The sequence below is a fragment of the Clavelina lepadiformis genome, chromosome 7, assembly GCF_947623445.1.
Source record: "Clavelina lepadiformis chromosome 7, kaClaLepa1.1, whole genome shotgun sequence".
Taxonomy (NCBI): Eukaryota; Metazoa; Chordata; class Ascidiacea; order Aplousobranchia; family Clavelinidae; genus Clavelina; species Clavelina lepadiformis.
The window spans coordinates 11,791,758-11,810,479 of record NC_135246.1 but is presented as its reverse complement, the minus strand read 5'-3'; the positions used below and the strand labels follow the sequence as shown (position 1 = coordinate 11,810,479).

Below are 18,722 nucleotides of genomic sequence, written 5' to 3'. Positions count from 1 at the left end.
TAATTATTGCCAAAAAATTTTAAACTATTATATTATTATATTATAAAAAGTTATAAACTTGCCGCTAATTATGACATTCTTCATGACAATTATGAAGTTGTAATGAAATGTGGTATATGTTACCTTAGCCTGTAAGGTTTCCCCACTTACACTACAAAGTCTGTTTCCTTGTGTGTATCTTAACAGTGAACTTTGATAGACTTCAGCAATAATGACACAGGAATGACTACTGTATAATCTGATTATATTTGAAGCTTCTTTGAACGAATACATCAAGATAGAACATTGTGACAGCAACAGCACAAAGACATGTTGCGGCGTTGAACGTACGACTGAAAAGGGTGAATAAATCAAAATGCACGCACAGGGCAACAATCGATTACGTCACGCAGTGTTATGCTTCACTGATTCGATAGACGAGAATTCTATGTCGTATACAATTTTATATTACCTTAATTGATATATTTATCACAAAGTCATAGTTTGAAATCGATTTGTATGACAGATTAATTGATTATGGATTGGATTATTTTCACATACTAAAATATTTCCATGAACCGCGTGCGTTATGGTCTATATGTTGCGTTAAATCCTTATACAGTATCTAGGAACATTTCTGGTTACTATTTTATAACATTTAAGTGAGTTTAACAAAAAGCTGTAAAAATTGCTTTGAACCCACGATTTTTTCTAGTATTGTTTAAAGATGGAGATACTCGTGTGAGACAATCTCAAAAATCAGTTACGCCTGTATGTTGTTTACCGCGTGTTTTTACTTTCTGCAACTGCGTAGCTTAGCAAGGTACAATATCTCAGCAATCGATGAAGCTGACAATAGAATAAGAAAACTTAATAGTTAAACACAATAAGATGTTGGGAATTAGTATCGCCCTCTGAATTTTAGCCTGTTAGACAAACAGGAAACCAAAATTTCTTCAACAGCAAAAATGGTGGTGATAGACAATGACGAAAAACAATATTTTCATTTCTGTTATAACTTTGAGAGTTTGGTTTAGTTTGAAGTTTAGTACTGTATTGAATAAAATCAAAGAATGTATTATTATATAATATGCCGGTTTGGCGGATGTCATTCCTTAGTCGAGCGAGATGGTGGGTTAAGTTAGATGTTGTTTCACGATTATTCCTTGATACTGACGAATCTCATCTCAAGGTTTGAATATTGCTGATTAGAAGTTATCCTAGAAATGAGTTGCATACGTTGAGATAAACACATATGAATTTCCAGTTGTTTTATTAGTTCGACCGTCTGGGTTAATAGCTAAACATTTTTACGTGGTCACTACTAGTACTACTTTTGAGTTCTCAGTTAAAAAAACTAGGTGTGTCTAATAGAGAAACGATCTTTTTTGCATAGCATTTTGTATTTTGAATTTTGTAAATCCGCTTTGAATTATAATTTGCCCGAAGGTAAATAACTATGTAAGCAATCACTGTGCCCGTTACGTCATCACTCATCACAGAAATTAAATCTTGGTTACCCTCTTTGTCCATTATATTGTCCGCCATTTTCCAGCGCACCAATGACAGACATTTACTAGCGCACTCGTCACGTTCTGGTGTTATGGGCCGATAGTAAGATCGCGTCAATCCTCTCTATGGCGCGTTGCTCAAACTGCTCGACCTCTTTTGTATTGCTGCGGCGACCAGTACGTCTATAGGCATAGGCATAGGCAATGCTAAAGCATTGCCAAAAAATTTCGTTGTAACGTTCCCGTTGGTGTGTACTGTGTATCCGGTCTAGGCTTCACTAGCCTTCATGCATGTCCTGTATGCATTTAATCAGCTGTTTCCTGTTGGCTTGACAAGGCCAGATTACCGGTAACGTATTAACAAGTAGGCTAGCCTACGGCAGTTGCCACAATCCACAAACACCCAGATTGTAGAAGTTGGCATACAGACATAGGCGCATTCAATACTGTTTTTCATGACTTTTGGTGATGCACTTTGGGTGCGTTATTTTGCATTTATTGACTTAGACAGGACTTCTGTGTACTCAGTTTTCAATTGAATAAGTCAAACTGTATACATTTACTTTGTAATTAATGCGTGCCTATAAGCAGATATATTAGCAACATTACGTACAAAATGGGAGAGTGGGAAATGAGGGCATACGTCATGTATGTATCGATTGTGGGGAGAAGGATTACCAACTCAGGAAATCCTCACTAAAGCCAGGACATAGACGTTAAATTAAACTGTATCATAAAGATAAAACTGGTCTAGGCTACTGCAATAGTCCACAACCACAGGACGCCTTTGTGTACTAGACCTCACCTACTCAAATTGTGATATCATTTGGTTGTGCACTTCTGCAATAGACCGGAGAAAACAAAGGCAACATACACATCACGGAGTTAGTGCGTGAGCAACCAATGCCCCCATTTGGTACATCACCCATTGCGATGTTACTAGGGCTGTTGAGAACTAATAAATAAACGTTCAGTCTCAACAATCACATTTAAAGGTTTCATTGGTAACGTTTTCCATTACTGGTGCTTTTCCTCATTCTGTATGTCTAGGACAGGTATCACTAAAATGTTTTCAATAAGGGCCAGATAAGCTTGAGAACTGAAGATCACGGGCCAAATTACGGCTTTGTTCAATACACTAATAATACATCTGCAATAAGTTCATTTGTGGCACAGTGAGGTGGGGCAGACAAACGAATCTCTAGTTAGTCTAGTACTAAACTAGTTTGGTAGCTCCTGGTCTTGGACATTGTCTATACCCAAGTTATGACTACCCACAACAAGGATGTAAATGTCATGTATTAAAATCCCAGAAAATAGTTCATTGATGACATATGCCCTTATTTTGTACCCCTCCCCCCATTCTGTATGGAATGTTATCAACCCTACTTCACCTAAGTGTGCAGTTCCATTGCGTTTGCGAGTTTTTCCCCACCTGCATTTGTCATGTTTGGCGTGTGTAAAATCTTGTTGAAAACGACCATATCCTGCTGTCCGGTAGCACACACATGTGATGATTTTTTGTCTTTGTTGCAAGCATAGTTACAAACAAGTACAAAATATGATAAAGTGTGTTAGTTATCAAGCAGCAAAGTATTAGGGCAATTAGAACTGTGAACTCAGCCCTTTGCTTACGTTAGGGTGACCTCCATTTGCGACCTGCAAAGTTTTCCTCAAACCTTAATGGCGCCTTTCATGCTGGCAGTCTTGAACAATTCTGTGATAGGTTATGTTTTTATTTTGCTTAATTGGAATATGATCGTTATTGAGTTCAGGGTGGATGTGCTAGTCGCGTTTGTAAGCTATGGCTACTGTTTTTTAAGCATTTTCTATCTAATCTATCCGCTTCTAATCAATGGCGGTTAGTATTTTTTTCTTGTCATAATAAATATCTTTGATCAGCATCCTTTGCACAACAGATGGTGTGCTGCTAATCCAGTTAACCTGCAGATGGCTAGGGTAAATTATATTCAAATATTCGAGACTCGTTTGTTGACAAGACAAAATTTTCAAATTTCCAAACTGTTTGCTGCGTGTGTTTAGACTGTCACTAAGATCAAATCTGATAAATAATCTAATACACTAATCTGATAAAGTTTTTTCAGGTTATTTTAATAATACAGTAACCTGCAAAGAATTCTAGACTACAGAGTTTCATTTTAAAACTATTGCAAGTATGTGAATGAGTGAAATAATTCTAGAATGGTAGATAACACAGGTCAACATTTTTGTTTTCATTTTGTCTTGCAAGAGTTTTTGTCAGTGATTCCATATAATTTTTGGATGCTGAATCTGCAATCAGTTTCTTTCTGCATGCTTTAGTTTTCAAGCAATCAACAATTTCACATTTTTAAGTTTGTGGTACTTAGGCCTACTTTGCACAAAAATCGCCTTCATCGGCAGGTAACACTTGTTAACTATTCCGCCCATTTTCCTATAATAATTATCCTATAATTTTAGTATCATTTTGTGTGCCCTTTTTTCAAGGGCAGCTTTGCTCACTGCTCACACTGAAAAACTTGTTTTTGTTTTGCTCGATTTATCAGCAATTTTCTATGGCCTTACTTTAGAATAATGATAGTAGGCTATAATAGCTTTCTTAACTATGCTTACAGATTTGTAAGCTTTTATAGTTAACACATCTTGTGTAAATAATTTGCTTGCACATCCACTTTTTTGTTGTACAGAACTTATGTATTATATTTTTTAAAGAGCTGCTAGTAGAGTAGGTTGGTAATTGTATACATTATTATGGAAACCTGTCGTGTTTTATCAATACAAAGCCATGTTGTGCGTGGCTATGTTGGTAACCGCTCTGCAGTCTTTCCACTTCAGGTGAGCATAGTATGCAGGATGCTTGTAATACATATCAAGTATGTATATTTTTATTTCAAGTTTTCATTGTTGTTTTTCAGCAGCTTTTACATTAACTGTCATCCAGCCCCATGGAAAACCCCATAATTATTTCAAAATATTGTATTCTTAATTTGGCTGTAAATATTTTTATTTGCGTTGTTAGCTTTTAGGTTTTGAAGTGGACTTTATCAACTCAGTACAATTTTCTAACCATACGGGATATCCTCACTGGAAGGGACAAGTACTAAATTGTGCAGAAATTGAAGAATTGTATGAAACATTGAAGAAGAATAATGTAATTCATTATGACTATGTATTGACAGGTAAACTACAATTGAATTTTACCAATTTTTGTTTTTTTTTAGCTATTTTTGCCTAAAGCTATACTAGATATACCTAAAGATGTACTCTAAAACAATGGTTTTTAAAATTTTTAGTCTGCCCCCCCTTGTTCAGCATATCTCAAAATTAAAGAAATGTGAAAGAGATTCCCAGTTTTCTATCTACCAACTGGGCCTAAATTATGGGTTGGTGTCAGTGATACAATGGTACATATGTATATGTGCAAATTGAAATACTTTGTTAAAAAGAAGCAGCATGTTGACAAAAATTGTTGTTTGTGGCTAACATCAACATACACGTTGTTGACCTGATACAGTACTGGGCTCAGCCAGTTGAATTAGGAAACTTGCCTTTAATAAAGCCATTATTTTTATCCAATCATTCTGAGCATAAAACAGGGGTCGAGGCGAAACTTCACAAGAAGAGTTATTCCTTAAAAAGTTAACTGTTAAAATGTTTCACAAATAAGCTACCTTCGGCACAAATATTTTTGTGCAAGTATTTCTTCTTTCAGGTAATTTTTAACGAATGGTTTGTTAAAAAAAGAAGTTTGAGACAATTGATTTAAGTATTTAACAAGTGCCTGACACTCATTGTGGCATAAGGTAACATAACAAAGTAGTTAGAATTTAAAGTGTTAGTCTCATTTAATGCTACTGTCAGTATATTGCAATAGGTGGGATAGAGTGCTTATAATGTGTATCTTTGCATTTACCATCACCTTTAAACAAGAGCACCTTGTTATTTACATGCTTATCAGATGGCACATATCGTTCGATTAATTTCTGTTTTAGTTGTATTTGCTTTCTTAGGTTTTAAGTCTTAAGAAAATGGTTCATTTGGATTAAATTGCATTGAATGAAATCCAAACTATTTTAAATTTCATTGCATCACCAGCTGTCATGTAGAAAACAGCTGTAAACATCGTTCTAGTGGAATTGGTAACAGCTGAGACTGAAAAATGTATGTAAAGAAACAGACTGACTAATGTGACTTGTTGGCTGTTAGTTAGGTCTTTAAAGTTATAACTCTATAGTCAACGTAGCTTCAAGCTCCCCTTCCTCCCAAGTTTAAGAATCCTGATCTAAAATAAAGTGTTTATGTTGTGACTAATGCGGTAGCAGCACATATTGCATGATCTATTGTATCTTTATGTATTTAGGATACTGTCGTGACAGAGATATGTTACGAAAAATGGTGGAAATTATCAAGGAGCTGAAGCAGAGAAATCCAAAACTCATTTTTGGTAAGTTTATGTTTGTGACTAAAATGCTATTTTTTAAAAGCAGCTTTTGGCAAGCTCATATCAATCGGTGAATAAATTTTGTTTGTTCTATCAGTTTGTGATCCTGTGATGGGTGACACATGGGACGGAGAAGGTAAAATGTATGTCCCCAAAGAACTCCTACCTGTATACAAGAATGAAGTAATACCAATAGCTGATATTCTAACCCCCAACCAATTTGAGGCAGAACTCCTAACAGGTCATTTAGCTAATTATTGCAAGTAGTTCTACCTTTTAACCAATGCAATAACTGTATAATTTGACTCACATATTAGTTTTGATTTTTTTATACTTTGTTTTACTTTCAGATTCGAAAATAACGAATGAAAGCGAAGCACTTACAAGTATAAGCAAACTTCATGAGCTAGGTCCGTCAACTGTTGTGATCAGCAGTTCCAGTCTTGGTGGAGTCAATTCGCTTATCGGTTATGGAAGCAAAAGAAATAGTAAAGTTGCTTAAGTGCACAATATCTCTTTATTTGATGTAAACATTACAATGAAATTTTAAAACTACCGTTTGTGTTAAATTAACTGCAATCCTGAAAAACCTCATAACATTCTTTCACTTTCTTGTTGCTTTTTAGATAACAATGGAATTAAATATCAGCAAATTCGCCTTGTCATGAACTTGATTGATGCTGCATTTGTTGGTTCTGGTGATCTATTTGCCGCCTTGTTACTTGCCTGGACCCATCTTCATCCCGATAACTTAAAAATCGCATTGGAAAAGGTGATATCAACTATGCAACACATTCTAAAACGAACCAAAGCAGCTGCAGACAGTACGTTGATATTTCTGCTCGTAATGTAAGCTTTTTATCTTGTAATAAAATTTGTTATCACTTGGTTTTTGAGTGTGTGTATGTTTTTTAGCTCAAGTTGGTCCTGGAAAGAAGGCAACATTTTCCGATCTTGAATTACGACTCATTCAGAGCAAGAAAGACATTGAAGAACCTGAACTTTGTGTAGAAGCAGTTAACTTGTAATTATTAGTTACCATTTTACTCCTGCTGTATAATTTCTATCTACGTTGGATTTGTGGTGTAATGTTTCTGGTACTCTGTGCACCATAACTTCAAACTATAAGATATTTTATTACGGATATGCCGTAATGTTTCATGTGTTATTTTAACATATTTATTTACAATCAGTACGTTTAACATTATGATTGTTGCTTATAGTAAAATTCTTATATTTTATGTGTTCTATGCAATCAAATTTATAGTGTGCATGTGTAAGGCTCCGTAATTTGCTGGTAGTTTCCAGCACTGATTTTTTGGTGCGTTATTTTTAACTAAATATTCATATGAGTAGGAGAATTTCAAGTTTAGTATGAAACCAATTGTTTCAGATTTTTCTTTTGGATATTGCTAGTGTGGTATCTGAGTTTTTCGTTACCAATATTTTTAACGTCGTGATAGTGCCATTATTTATTGTGGATCACATCGTACTTTTTGTGATTGGTTGTCAAATATAATTGCGTGTCAATTCCATAAGTTTCATAGTATATGTGGAAGATAAAAACATTTCTTTGTGGTAATGTCTTCTTACTTCGGAAAGAAGAGAGAACTCATTCTTTGTCAGTTTTATAAAATCGAAGTCAGTGAAGAGTTTTAAGAGGACATCTTTATTTAACACTAGAAGGACGGGGCGCGTCAATTGACGCATTTTCAACCTAAGTGCATCTATAACTTTTAAGTGGTGCATCGCAAAACCGTGATATTTCCTGACTTTTCCTACATTAGTGTTAGGTAACTAACCCATGAATATGAAGTTTTTATTTTACCGGTAGAGATAATTAACGTGGTCACTACCTAGAACAGGGGTCGGGAACCTTTTTGGCGAAGGAGCCATGAAAGCCACATATTGTTAATTTTTATTTCTGTTAGAGCCATATAATATTTTTCAACACTTAATGCAACTAACGTGTGCATTTTTAAGCAAACCAACTATTTTAGACAACGGTAAATGTCTGAATTTACTCTTTAATAACATGCTAATTACTGTTAATGCGATTTCTGCATGGTGCTGCATGGTACAGAAATTACAAAACTACAAATAACAGAAAAGTTTTATTCGTAACAATTGAGCTAAGAAATGCCAGCTTAGATTTATCTGCGAGCCAGATGCCGTCTTCAAAAGAGCCATTTCTGGCTCGCGAGCCATAGGTTCCCGACCTCTGACCTAGAAGGACGGGGTGCGTCAATTGACGCATTGTTACTTTACAGTACAAAAACCAGTTCTCGCGATAGAGAGCATTGTTTTCTTTCTGCTGATAATTACAGGTTTATCGAATTAGGTCACAGCTGCCAACACAGAGGTGTGACAAACTATGCAAGTCGACTTTTCCGCAAAACAGAGTAGTTTCGTCACAAGCGCAGCCTAATTTCGGAATTTTTGAAGTTTATCGAAGCGTAAGTGTAGTAAGAGTTTCTTAGTTAGATAAATTAGATGAATTAGATAAATTCGTCGGCTTGGTGGTTGCTCGTGGCGTGATAGGAGGGCGCAACTTCCCTGTGAAGAGTTTGTGGGGGAGGTCGTGGGGATGTCCGATGTTTTCCCAAACCATGGCAAGAGACAGGTTTCTGGAGCTCATACGATTCCTTCGCTTTGATCTGAAGACGGAAAGGCGTAGGAATCTATTGCATGATAAATTTGCACTCGCTTCACAACTTTGGAACAGTTTTATATCAAACTGCCAAAAAGCATTCATTCCACAGTGGAAGATAACTGTGGATGAGCAACTATTGCCGTGTAAGGCACGCTGCAAGTTTATCCAATATATGGCCAATAAACCAGACAAGTTTGGTCTAAAGTTCTGGCTGGCAGTTGACGTTGAAAACAAATATTTATTCAACGGTTTTCCTTACGTTGGAAAAGATGACGCAAGGAGCCCCCACGTGAGTGTGCCCACCGACGTTGTACTGAAACTCATGGCTCCGCTTTTTCAAGGAGGTTACAACGTCACTTGCGATAATTTTTTGACCTCACTTGACTTGGCGTTGCGACTTGCGGAAAAGAAGTGCAGCCTCGTAGGGAGTCTAGGGACAATGCGCCAGAACAGGAGAGAAGTCCCGGAAGAGTGCAAGAAGAAAAAGGAGTTGCGTGAAACAGAAGTGTTTAGGCACGAGTGCTTGTATTTTCAATGCGATTGCTTTTGTTAATTAAAACGCACAAAGCGGACATGCGATAGAAGTAGTTTTTTCGGAGCAACAGCACAGTTTTCTCAACAAAAAACGTTAGATTTGCGCCGTTTTGACCTTTTGCATCAATTGACGCACTCCGTCCTTCTAGGTATACGAAAATTGCCGTCCTTCTAGTGTTAAGGGTATAATAATATGACATGTCATGATTTTATGATGCATTTTTCTTAAAAGTGCAATAATATTTGATATTGCCCATGTTACAAATGTTATGGTACTGTATCACAATCTTTGTACTTGGACCGAGCAAAGAGATTTAAACACTGTTTAAATCTCTTTGGACCGAGAGAAGTCTTGGCAAGACTTAAACTCAGCGATGATTTCTCATCGCTCGGGCGCCGGTTACCGATCTTGTCTTTGTGCAAGTTATGATAGACACACACATTTTTTGTCTTTTTAATATTAAAAATGATATTATTGCGCAAGCATATTATTTAACGAAAGAAAATTAATTTGATCAAACCATCAAGCAAACTGCTTCTGCCGGTCAACATTTCTATGTGCTTGAAATCAGAGCCGCAATTGTAGAAAATCACTGAAGCGCATCGACACATGGGTCTCCAACTTCCAGTTGCTAAGTCGTTGTTTCAAACTATGCGAGAATGTTCTGTGGAACGCCTACCGAATATTCCGAAAATAATGAAACATTTTGTGAAATGTTCGTTATGCCGAAAACGTTTTTAGTTTGCAGACTTATTATACTGCTTATTCTAAAAGTAAGCCAAATTTATTTCTATCTTTTAGTGTATCGTATTCGTTATAGCTTTATATAGGTCCACTGTGAATCTAAAATGGCATTTCGGGTTCCAAAAGCACCGGGCTTTTCACAGATGCTAAAGGATGGAGCAAGAGTAAGTCTACACTTCTTTAATTTTGTACAAATCAGTGCCTGAAAAAAATGTGTCATTGTTCGTCAGACTGAAAATTTCACAGTTTTCAACTAAGAATTTAGAAAACATTTAAGTCTACCTCATATCGGGAAGTGTAAAACCTGCACGCACGAGACTCATCACCGTAAACACCAAACTTGTTTTTATTGCGCTGATATATAATAAATTAACAAGGAAAAGTTTTGTTGATAAGGTTGTTTGAATGCCAACTTATAATAAGTGAACAAAGAAATGTGGCTTAAATCCATGCTGTCACGTCAAATTTTTTTTTCGCATACGATTTTTCATCGAAAACTGCTGTTCATTTTAGTAGGAGGCCTTATAAATGGAAATCATGTGTAAAGACACAACAATTTCGGCGTGAGAGTGTGTACTGATTTTTAATAGAGTTACTATTTCACCTTATGTAGGTCACGTAGCTCGTTGTTAAAGATAAGCGGTTAGGTTAAGGAGAAAAGCCATGGAAAATGTTGATTTTAACTATTTAAGGTTCTATTGAAGTTAGATTAGAAGGTAGGTTCAGGTTGCTATGTCACAACATTTAAGTTAAGTTATCAGGAAACAGTGAAAAATAGCTTTGACCACATGATTTTTTTAAGTGAAATAAGGGCAGCCTTTTTAATATATTGTTTATTTGTTGTTACTTATCATTTGTGTCGCTGTAATTTAAGTTAGCCTGGTCTAAAACTTTAATAAACGATCAATATATTTTTAGCATTTCCAAGGATTGGAAGAAGCAGTTTATCGGAATATAAAGGCATGTAATGAGCTAACACAAACCACAAAATCAGCTTTTGGCCCGCACGGTTAGTAGCTTGTTAAAAAATCATAAATGCTTTTGTGCTTAAAACTGGTCACTTGATTATAATTGTACAATGTACATATATTGTGTCATAAATTGCTTTGCATATTAACCAGACTTGTAATCGGTTCTAATATCTGTGGTTAATTTTTTTGTAGGCATGAACAAAATGGTCATTAATCACATTGAAAAACTGTTCGTCACCAATGATGCCGCTACCATTTTAAAAGAACTAGAAGTGAGTTAGTGGCTTACTTTTTGAAATATCAAATTTTTCACTATTTTATATACGAATTGCAATGTTGCTCTTTTACTAGTCCAGTTTAGACAGTAATTAATACTGACTAATTTTAAGGTTCAGCATCCTGCAGCAAAAATGATTGTGATAGCATCCCAGATGTGTGAACAGGAGGTTGGTGATGGAACAAATCTCGTGCTCATTTTAGCAGGTAATTTGTGATCTCTATTGTGGTAATTAATCATTATCATGGAGAATAACATTATTGTACGTTGCTTGCAACTAGAGATGCACATTTTAGAATAACGAATCAGTATATTAGAAAATTCAAATTCAATTTTTGTATATTTTCTGGACCTTAAAATCTATTTTTCTTTTAAAATTGTATAAATCTTTTATTGTCACTAGTCACAATGTAGCAAAGCAACTAGCTTTTCGCTACAACTCTGATTGGAACGCAAAAAAAAGTTTATGCAATTCAGTGCTTTATAATAGTTTTCTCAATCACTTGTCCACATAACTTTTCGGCTTACCTGTAAAAAACTGAGCCTACTTTTTATCCTTCAACTATTACCTCTTACATCGTAACAAAAATTTTCAATGGTTTTAAATACTGACTTTTGCAAATCAATCAATAAAATAGAGTTGTTTTAAACCAAATTTCAATGAATTACTCTGGTTTTCATTTTGACGTCATGATATATTATATTGCAACCTCAGTCAAAACTGAAAGAAGCTGTGTCTCATTAAATGCACTGTAAAAGGAATATTTATTGTAGACAATACATAGATTTTTGTGCTACCTGTTGATAAATCATTTCTGTTATTTTTAACGATTTGCAATAATGCAGACATTGAGAACCACTTACATAGAGTAAAACTTGTTTAATAGAACAAATAATAATACTTTTTCTACCGGTATTAAAATAGTTGAACAGTTTAAAGCATTTTAATGTAAATGCAGTTAAGTAATTTTGAGGAAGTAACAGTGAAGAGTCATCCTTGCCTTTGAAGCTTGATTGCACTGTGGATCACACAACAAAACGTGAAGCCTCACAATCAAAAATTAACCAGTAATTATTTTTATCCCAAACACTGAATAGAGATAGGAATGTTCAGCAAATGAGAATAAAAATACTCAATATGAAACATGCGAATTATATTTTATATACCAACTGCCATATAGTAAAACAGGTCTCATACTATGACAGAAAAACTGCTATTTAGAGCAAGTTTTACAATTCTCAAGGGTGCTCTAGTAAGCGTCTTTTATTGTATAACACACAGTTCTTGAGCAATCACTAAGCTGTGAGATGGCCACATGTCTTTGGTTGTAACTACCGTATTTCTTCGATTGGAAGCTGCGGCTACTATTTTTTATTTTTGCTCGTTTTTTGTGGCTTCTATTTTTTAACAGATCAACAGACGATCGAACTGTCTTACTATGTTGCAAACCCTGTTTTTTATAACAGTCTTTGTTTGTTATTGTATGTTGATCGAGACAGTACCACAAAGAGAGCACCTATCCCAGAAGCTTATTTGTGTGAATAACTTTTAGTAGAGTAATACTTTAGCATCATTCGTTGCGGCTTGTAATCAAGAGTGGCTACTTTTTTTCAATCGTTTTCGAGGGCAGCTTTTAATCAAGGAAATACAGTAGCCAGTGGCAGGTGCACCAATTGCTGCAACAAGCAGTCAATTTTGATTTCACACCCAAAAACCAATTACTACTTATATAAGTCGTCATTAATGAAACCACATCATGTCTATTTGACAATTGTCAACTTGTAACCAATAACCAGTAACTTGGGAAAGGTGAAGTAAAAAAATGCTTTGACTTGAATTTTTTAACTTTCAAACTATTCTACAATAGGATTTGAAATTTCGCATTCGAAATAGACTTATTTAGAATATATATTTAGTATTTTGTAGTACAGTATTGTACATCCTTACTTGCAACTTATTACTGGTAAACAATTTTTGCTTTGCAGGTTCAATGCTGCATTTGGCAGAAGAACTCTTGCGCATGGGACTTTCAGTTACTGAGGTTATTGAAGGTTTTGAACAAGCTTGTGAGAAAGCCATTGAAATTTTACCTGGTGATTAATATTGGTTATGTTATACATAGCAACATTTTATTAGTAAGACAGTACTGTATCTGTAAATTATAAATGGTTTTACCAGCATAAATTTCGAAAACATACTTGTTTTTATGCCATCAAACCCATCTTAACCTGCTTAACATCTGTATAGTTATTCTTTTTATACTGATTGCTTATCCTTTATTTTACTATTGCATCATCAGGTTGATGTGCATCGATGCATTATGGTCGAAACAAAATATAATTTAATTTTTTGAATTTGTAGACCTTGTCTGCTCCTCAGTCAAAGATTTAAGAGATGTTGATGGTGTTACAAAAGCTCTACGGACAGGCATCGCCAGTAAACAATATGGAAATGAAGATTTTCTTGCCAGACTTATTGCTAAAGCTTGTGGTGAAAAAGCAAATTTTTAAATAAAAGATTTTGATAACTGTGTGATTTTTATATCATCTGGATTTTTGTTTTTCTGCAGAGTTTTAAATTTGATAAACTAATTTTGATATATAAGTTTTATAATTTGTGAAAAACTCATGTAAATTGTTCACAGTATCAATTCTTCCACCTGATCGGATTGCATTTAATGTGGACAACGTGCGAGTATCAAAACTGCTTGGTTCAGGAATCACTTCTTCATCAATAATCAACGGAATGTTGTTTATAAGAGAATGTGAAAGTATTATTTTCATTATATTTTCTGTGCTTATTGTTAGCTTGCGCTTGTTTATACTTTCTTCTACATGAATAGTTTATAAACAAAGAAAACTTTGGTATGTGTTTTTAATGTCAGTTTAGTTCAATTAATATTATTCGTTGCTAATCTTTTCAGTGTCTTAGTACTTAAAATTATTCTGAAATTACACTTTTACATCAGAACTTTATTACTTACAGGTGATTTAAACAGTGTAAAAAATGCCAACATTGCTGTGTATTCATGTCCATTTGATATGCTTAACACGGAAACAAAGGGAACAGTTCTCATTAAGAATGCAAAGGAATTGCTTGATTTCAGTGCTGGGGAAGAAAACCTCATGGAATCTGTATGTCAAGCTTTTTATTGTAACTCTGGCTTTTGAGACCTTACAATTAACAAGTTTATTTGGGCATGCTTTGCAAGTACATAATGCTCATGTATAATTTTTCCATAGCAAATCAAGGGCATTGTTGCAACTGGTGTTAATGTGATAGTTTCTGGTGGAAAGGTGTCCGATCTTGCTCTTCATTTTGCAAATAAATACAAAGTTATGGTGGTAAGGCTCAATTCAAAATGGGATCTTCGAAGACTCTGTAGAACGGTAAATGCAACAGCATTGCCAAGATTGGTAAGACCTTAGTCATTACATACATGTTTATTCATGCAAATACTTCTTCAGATTTATTTTTTACAATATTTGATTGTTGGTCATTTTGTTTGGAATTTGGCACAGGAATTTTTTATGTGTCGAGCGTTAAATGCATTTTTATGAAATTGCACATTATTGGTCTTCTTATATAATCCTAAATTTCCAACCAGTATGCTCAGTCTCATTTAAAATCACAACAGACTCCACCAACTCCAGAAGAAACCGGTCATTGCACTGCAGTACGCCAGGATGAGGTGGGAGATAAGAGAATTGTGGTCTTTGAGCATGCTACTGAAGAGGGAAGCAAAGTGTGCACACTGGCTCTGCGTGCATCCACTGAAAATATTATGGATGACTTAGAGCGAGCGGTTGATGATGGTGTAAACAACTTCAAAGTTCTGACCAGGGTAAATTGACCATTTCTGACCATGTATTTAACGGTATTTCGTACAGCTTTGACTATATTATAACAGAACTATATTATACTTCATCAAGTATGTGGCACCACAGCGTACAAAGGCACATTATACAATACACATGTCACAAACATTGCAACCAAACCGCAGATTTCTATTTTCAGGACTTACGCCAAGTGCCAGGCGCAGGTGCATGTGAAATTGAACTTGCAAAGAGAATTGCCAAGTTTGGTGAATCATGTCCAGGACTTGAACAGTATGCCATTAAGAAATACGCTCAAGCATTAGAGGTTGTGCCACGAGCCTTGGCCGAGAACGCTGGCCTGAATCCAACTGAAGTTGTGTCAAAATTATATGCAAGTCATCAGGTAACAGAAGATGTTTATTACATAAGCAAAACTACCTGAAAACGTTCCATTGTGAAACATTCCTTTAATAGAGGTTGTTATGTAGATAACGCTTTTGATAGTAAGACTTGCTGGGCCTGTTTTTCTAAGAACACTCAAAACTTTTTCCACAGGGTGAAGATGGAACCAGCAACGGAGTTGACATCGAAACTGGCGATGTTATAGATGTTGCAGAAGCTGGTATTCTTGACCTGTACCTGGTGAAGCATTGGGCACTCCGTTTGGCCACCAATGCTGCAGTCACCGTGCTCCGTGTTGACCAGATCATCATGGCAAAGCCAGCAGGTGGACCAAAAGCTCCGAAGCAGAGTGGAGATTGGGATAAAGACGCTGATGAATAGGCTTCAACGTCGTTTAACATCTCTTGTATGGAATGAAGCTGGTTATTACGCCTCCAAAGTTCTGAGTGTTGTACTTGTCGCATAGTCGGCAACGTTTTGCATGAAACTTAACAGTCGTATTCTAGACATTGAATAAATCTTTGATTACTTCGTACATGTATTGGGAACAATTTCGCATGTTATATCTCCTTCAGTTGTCAGGCTACGCTGCTGCGGTACGTCTTAATTATATTTTCCGTTTGCGACTCCCTATCGTTTATAACCGTTGTAGTATTGAGTAGGGCTGGGAAAATTTGGCCGTCTAATAGCCTTTAGCGGCTATCAGCTCTTAGCGACTAAACTACTAAAGGCTTTGTTGGTCATTAGGCGAAAACGTACTTGCATAGTTGTAGGAGAGAGTGTAGAGTAAAATGTTTGGTAATTCATTCTTTTGCAGAAATTTGCTACGTTTTTGGTCATTTTAATGTTTAAATACTTTCTGTTTCTGATGAACTTTGTAGTCTACCATGAAATAAGTTGCTAATACGATACTTTTCATCACATATCTTTAAAATACGAAGTAGTTTTGCCTGCAATTAACAATGTGTCTTGACAATCAGCGACTATGGCAGCTTGCGGCTAATGTCATTCAGGTAACGGCTAAAGAAAACCGCCTAAATTTCCAGCCCTAGTTCGAACACTATGAAAGCAGCAGTGTCATAAAATAATGGGCTTAAACACAGCAGGTTGCTTGTCGTTCTGATTAGTTATTATTGGGCATTGGAAAAGACTTTCAGCAGCCTATTTCTAAAAAAGCAAATAACGCGTTGCAGTTTATGAATCGGAGTTCGTTATTGTTTGATCGATATGTAACATCAAACTTAGGTTTGATGTTGTAAAATTAACTATTTTTTAAAGTTGATGTTGTCTGAACCGTGTTAACCAAATTTTATAGTAAAATAAACAACAAGATACAGTTTGGCACTCTGAAGGTTAAGGCCTTTTTCGCAGTACGCCTGAAGAAGCAAGCTTATGCTTGCGAAATCTCGCGTGGAAAAATATAAATAAAGTGTCGGATTTCCAAACTATATCCATTTTTAAAGGTAAACAACGGAGGTAGAAATACGCCACAAAATTCATTATGACGTGAGTAAGATCAAGGCCACGGCCCGATATAGTACAACCTCTGTTTATTAGGAAACTTGTCTGTTCCTTGCAAAACAGACAATATAAAAGAATACACGAGTTTTCATCGTCATGAAATTTCGCCTTCGCATAGAAGGTAGGCAGTCATAGCATAGTCATCATATACTTATGATCATAGTATGATGGTCTTCCAAAATTCCCGGTTCTGTGCTACTCTAATCAGTTTGCAGTTTGTTGCGCTCTTGCCTTTTGCATTATAATTAATTAATTATTATCAATCCATCGAGCTCTTGGTTTGACTGTACTCTTTTTCTACGTATTAGTTCCTCTGTTAAACTCCTACCTACAAACATTTTCTTTCGTCATTGTAGGCCTATGTCAAAAGCTTCAGTTTGCTGGCTTTAATTAATTATCGAAACTTTATTTTGCCTTTGATTTAAATTCTTCGTAACTTCATTTCAACTATCTGCGTTCATAAAATTTTCAGCGTTTTTCTATAAACCCAAAATCCGGAAGATCTGTAGTTTCTTCAAAATTGTTTTTAATGATTACCTATTACAAGGAGATTTTACGGCGTTTCAAAATTTTACGCCATCGTCTGCCAGCCCTTTTTTTCTCGGCACGTTAACTGAAACGATGACGAAACGAAATGATGTTAAGTTGTTTAGTGCGCAGGATTTGGACATAATAAAATGAGGACTTTTAGCATTTAGAGTAATCTGAAATTTTAAGGGAAAGCAGACGCTAAAATTAAAGCTAGCAAATGGATAACATAGTCGTTGGTTCACACCATGTACGCTACTTATATTATTAAGAAAACTGAGTGGTGATTTCGCGCAGGGTGCTACTCTAAAAATAAGGTCTTTTAGTAAAACGATATGGTGTGACTAGTTTCCACACTAGTTGGCAAAGAAAGAACTAATTTTCGCTTCAGCGCATCCGACACCATTCTAGGAAAAGCCCAAAACTGATATATTTCCGCATTTTTACGCAATTTCTCTCGTCACCCAGGTTGCAATACACTGTTCCGCGTAGTTTATTAACAACTGCTAGCTTATGGTCAACGTAACCCTGAAAACATATAGTTTTACGTTACAGTCAATGTCTTGCGATGAAAACAGACCTGTTATGCTTACTTTCATGGAAACTGCTTATCTAGTCGCAAATAATGTGGGCGACCTCCCTTTCCGACAAACTATTGCAAGAGTAGGCAGTAAAAAGCAGACTTAGTTATTCAGCAGTACAGTGTTTTGACCTAAGTTGTTGAAAAACGTAAGTTGAAAAATGTTAGGTCTGAATTGTCTGCAGTTAAATGCCGAACAGAAACACGTATGTTGTTTAAGCCAAACAAACATTAGTTTCACAATACTACTCAGACTCAGTAAACACTGAAAAGAAAGGAGTTAATTTATTGGCCTGACTAGCACGAAATGGATGAGCGAGCAAATGCGCGTTACACTTAAGGGTTTTAATTTATAGCCTGTAGGAAATTCTGGTTCACTTTATCGCCAATGTAAAGCATTGGTGGAGATACCAACAAAAGCGAATAGGAATAATGAAAGGTTATTATTTTGTATTTGAATACACTTAGGTTGTTATTTTGTAGTTGAATACGTAGCCACCAGTTGTTGCCAAAATCGCCGCTGTTGTGTTTTGTAGTGAACGAAGTGTAAGACCAGAAACAAAACAAACATTTGTTCAAGGTGTTTGTTAAAGCCAGTTATGCCGTCAGCAATTGTAGTACTCCTGCTAAAAAAAACGACGTACAAGGGTGTTCGTATTACTCTAATCATGATGTTGACTTTTGTTGAAATATAATTTACTCTATTAGGATCGCAATAAAAGCTTTTATTTGATTAATTTTTGGTTTTATGTTTCAGTTCT

General features: G+C 35.6%; 2 protein-coding genes across 4 annotated transcripts; both read left to right on the top strand.

Annotated features, from left to right (window-relative positions):
• The first annotated feature begins 4,161 nt into the window (after positions 1 to 4,161).
• LOC143465917 (pyridoxal kinase-like) lies at positions 4,162 to 7,509 on the top strand. Of its 3 annotated transcripts, none has more exons than XM_076964441.1 (7): positions 4,162 to 4,325; positions 4,510 to 4,669; positions 5,851 to 5,934; positions 6,029 to 6,172; positions 6,282 to 6,419; positions 6,558 to 6,703; positions 6,847 to 7,509. In XM_076964441.1, exons 1-7 carry the CDS (start codon positions 4,242 to 4,244, stop codon positions 6,940 to 6,942), a joined length of 852 nt encoding a protein of 283 aa, XP_076820556.1. In that variant the 5' UTR covers positions 4,162 to 4,241; the 3' UTR covers positions 6,943 to 7,509. The 3 variants fall into 3 exon arrangements, with proteins under 3 accessions (XP_076820556.1, XP_076820555.1, XP_076820554.1); XM_076964440.1 differs by having other exon boundaries at positions 6,558 to 6,780; XM_076964439.1 differs by having other exon boundaries at positions 4,163 to 4,325; positions 6,558 to 6,755.
• Positions 7,510 to 9,866: 2,357 nt separating this feature from the next.
• LOC143465652 (T-complex protein 1 subunit theta-like) lies at positions 9,867 to 15,867 on the top strand. The gene is made up of 12 exons (XM_076964054.1): positions 9,867 to 10,027; positions 10,782 to 10,872; positions 11,027 to 11,106; positions 11,224 to 11,317; positions 13,098 to 13,205; positions 13,474 to 13,602; positions 13,757 to 13,882; positions 14,098 to 14,246; positions 14,355 to 14,528; positions 14,750 to 14,956; positions 15,130 to 15,333; positions 15,486 to 15,867. The coding sequence occupies exons 1-12, from the start codon at positions 9,968 to 9,970 to the stop codon at positions 15,711 to 15,713; spliced, it is 1,650 nt and encodes a 549-aa protein (XP_076820169.1). The 5' UTR covers positions 9,867 to 9,967; the 3' UTR covers positions 15,714 to 15,867.
• Positions 15,868 to 18,722: the final 2,855 nt, after the last annotated feature.

Coding starts and splice junctions, on each gene's coding strand:
- LOC143465917 (XM_076964439.1), top strand. CDS start 4,242: ATGGAAACCTGTCGTGTTTTATCAATACAAAGCCATGTTGTGCGTGGC. Junction 4,670..5,850: donor TTATGACTATGTATTGACAG/GTAAACTACAAT, acceptor TTATGTATTTAG/GATACTGTCGTGACAGAGAT. Junction 6,420..6,557: donor TTATGGAAGCAAAAGAAATA/GTAAAGTTGCTT, acceptor GTTGCTTTTTAG/ATAACAATGGAATTAAATAT.
- LOC143465652 (XM_076964054.1), top strand. CDS start 9,968: ATGGCATTTCGGGTTCCAAAAGCACCGGGCTTTTCACAGATGCTAAAG. Junction 10,873..11,026: donor ATCAGCTTTTGGCCCGCACG/GTTAGTAGCTTG, acceptor ATTTTTTTGTAG/GCATGAACAAAATGGTCATT. Junction 15,334..15,485: donor AATTATATGCAAGTCATCAG/GTAACAGAAGAT, acceptor CTTTTTCCACAG/GGTGAAGATGGAACCAGCAA.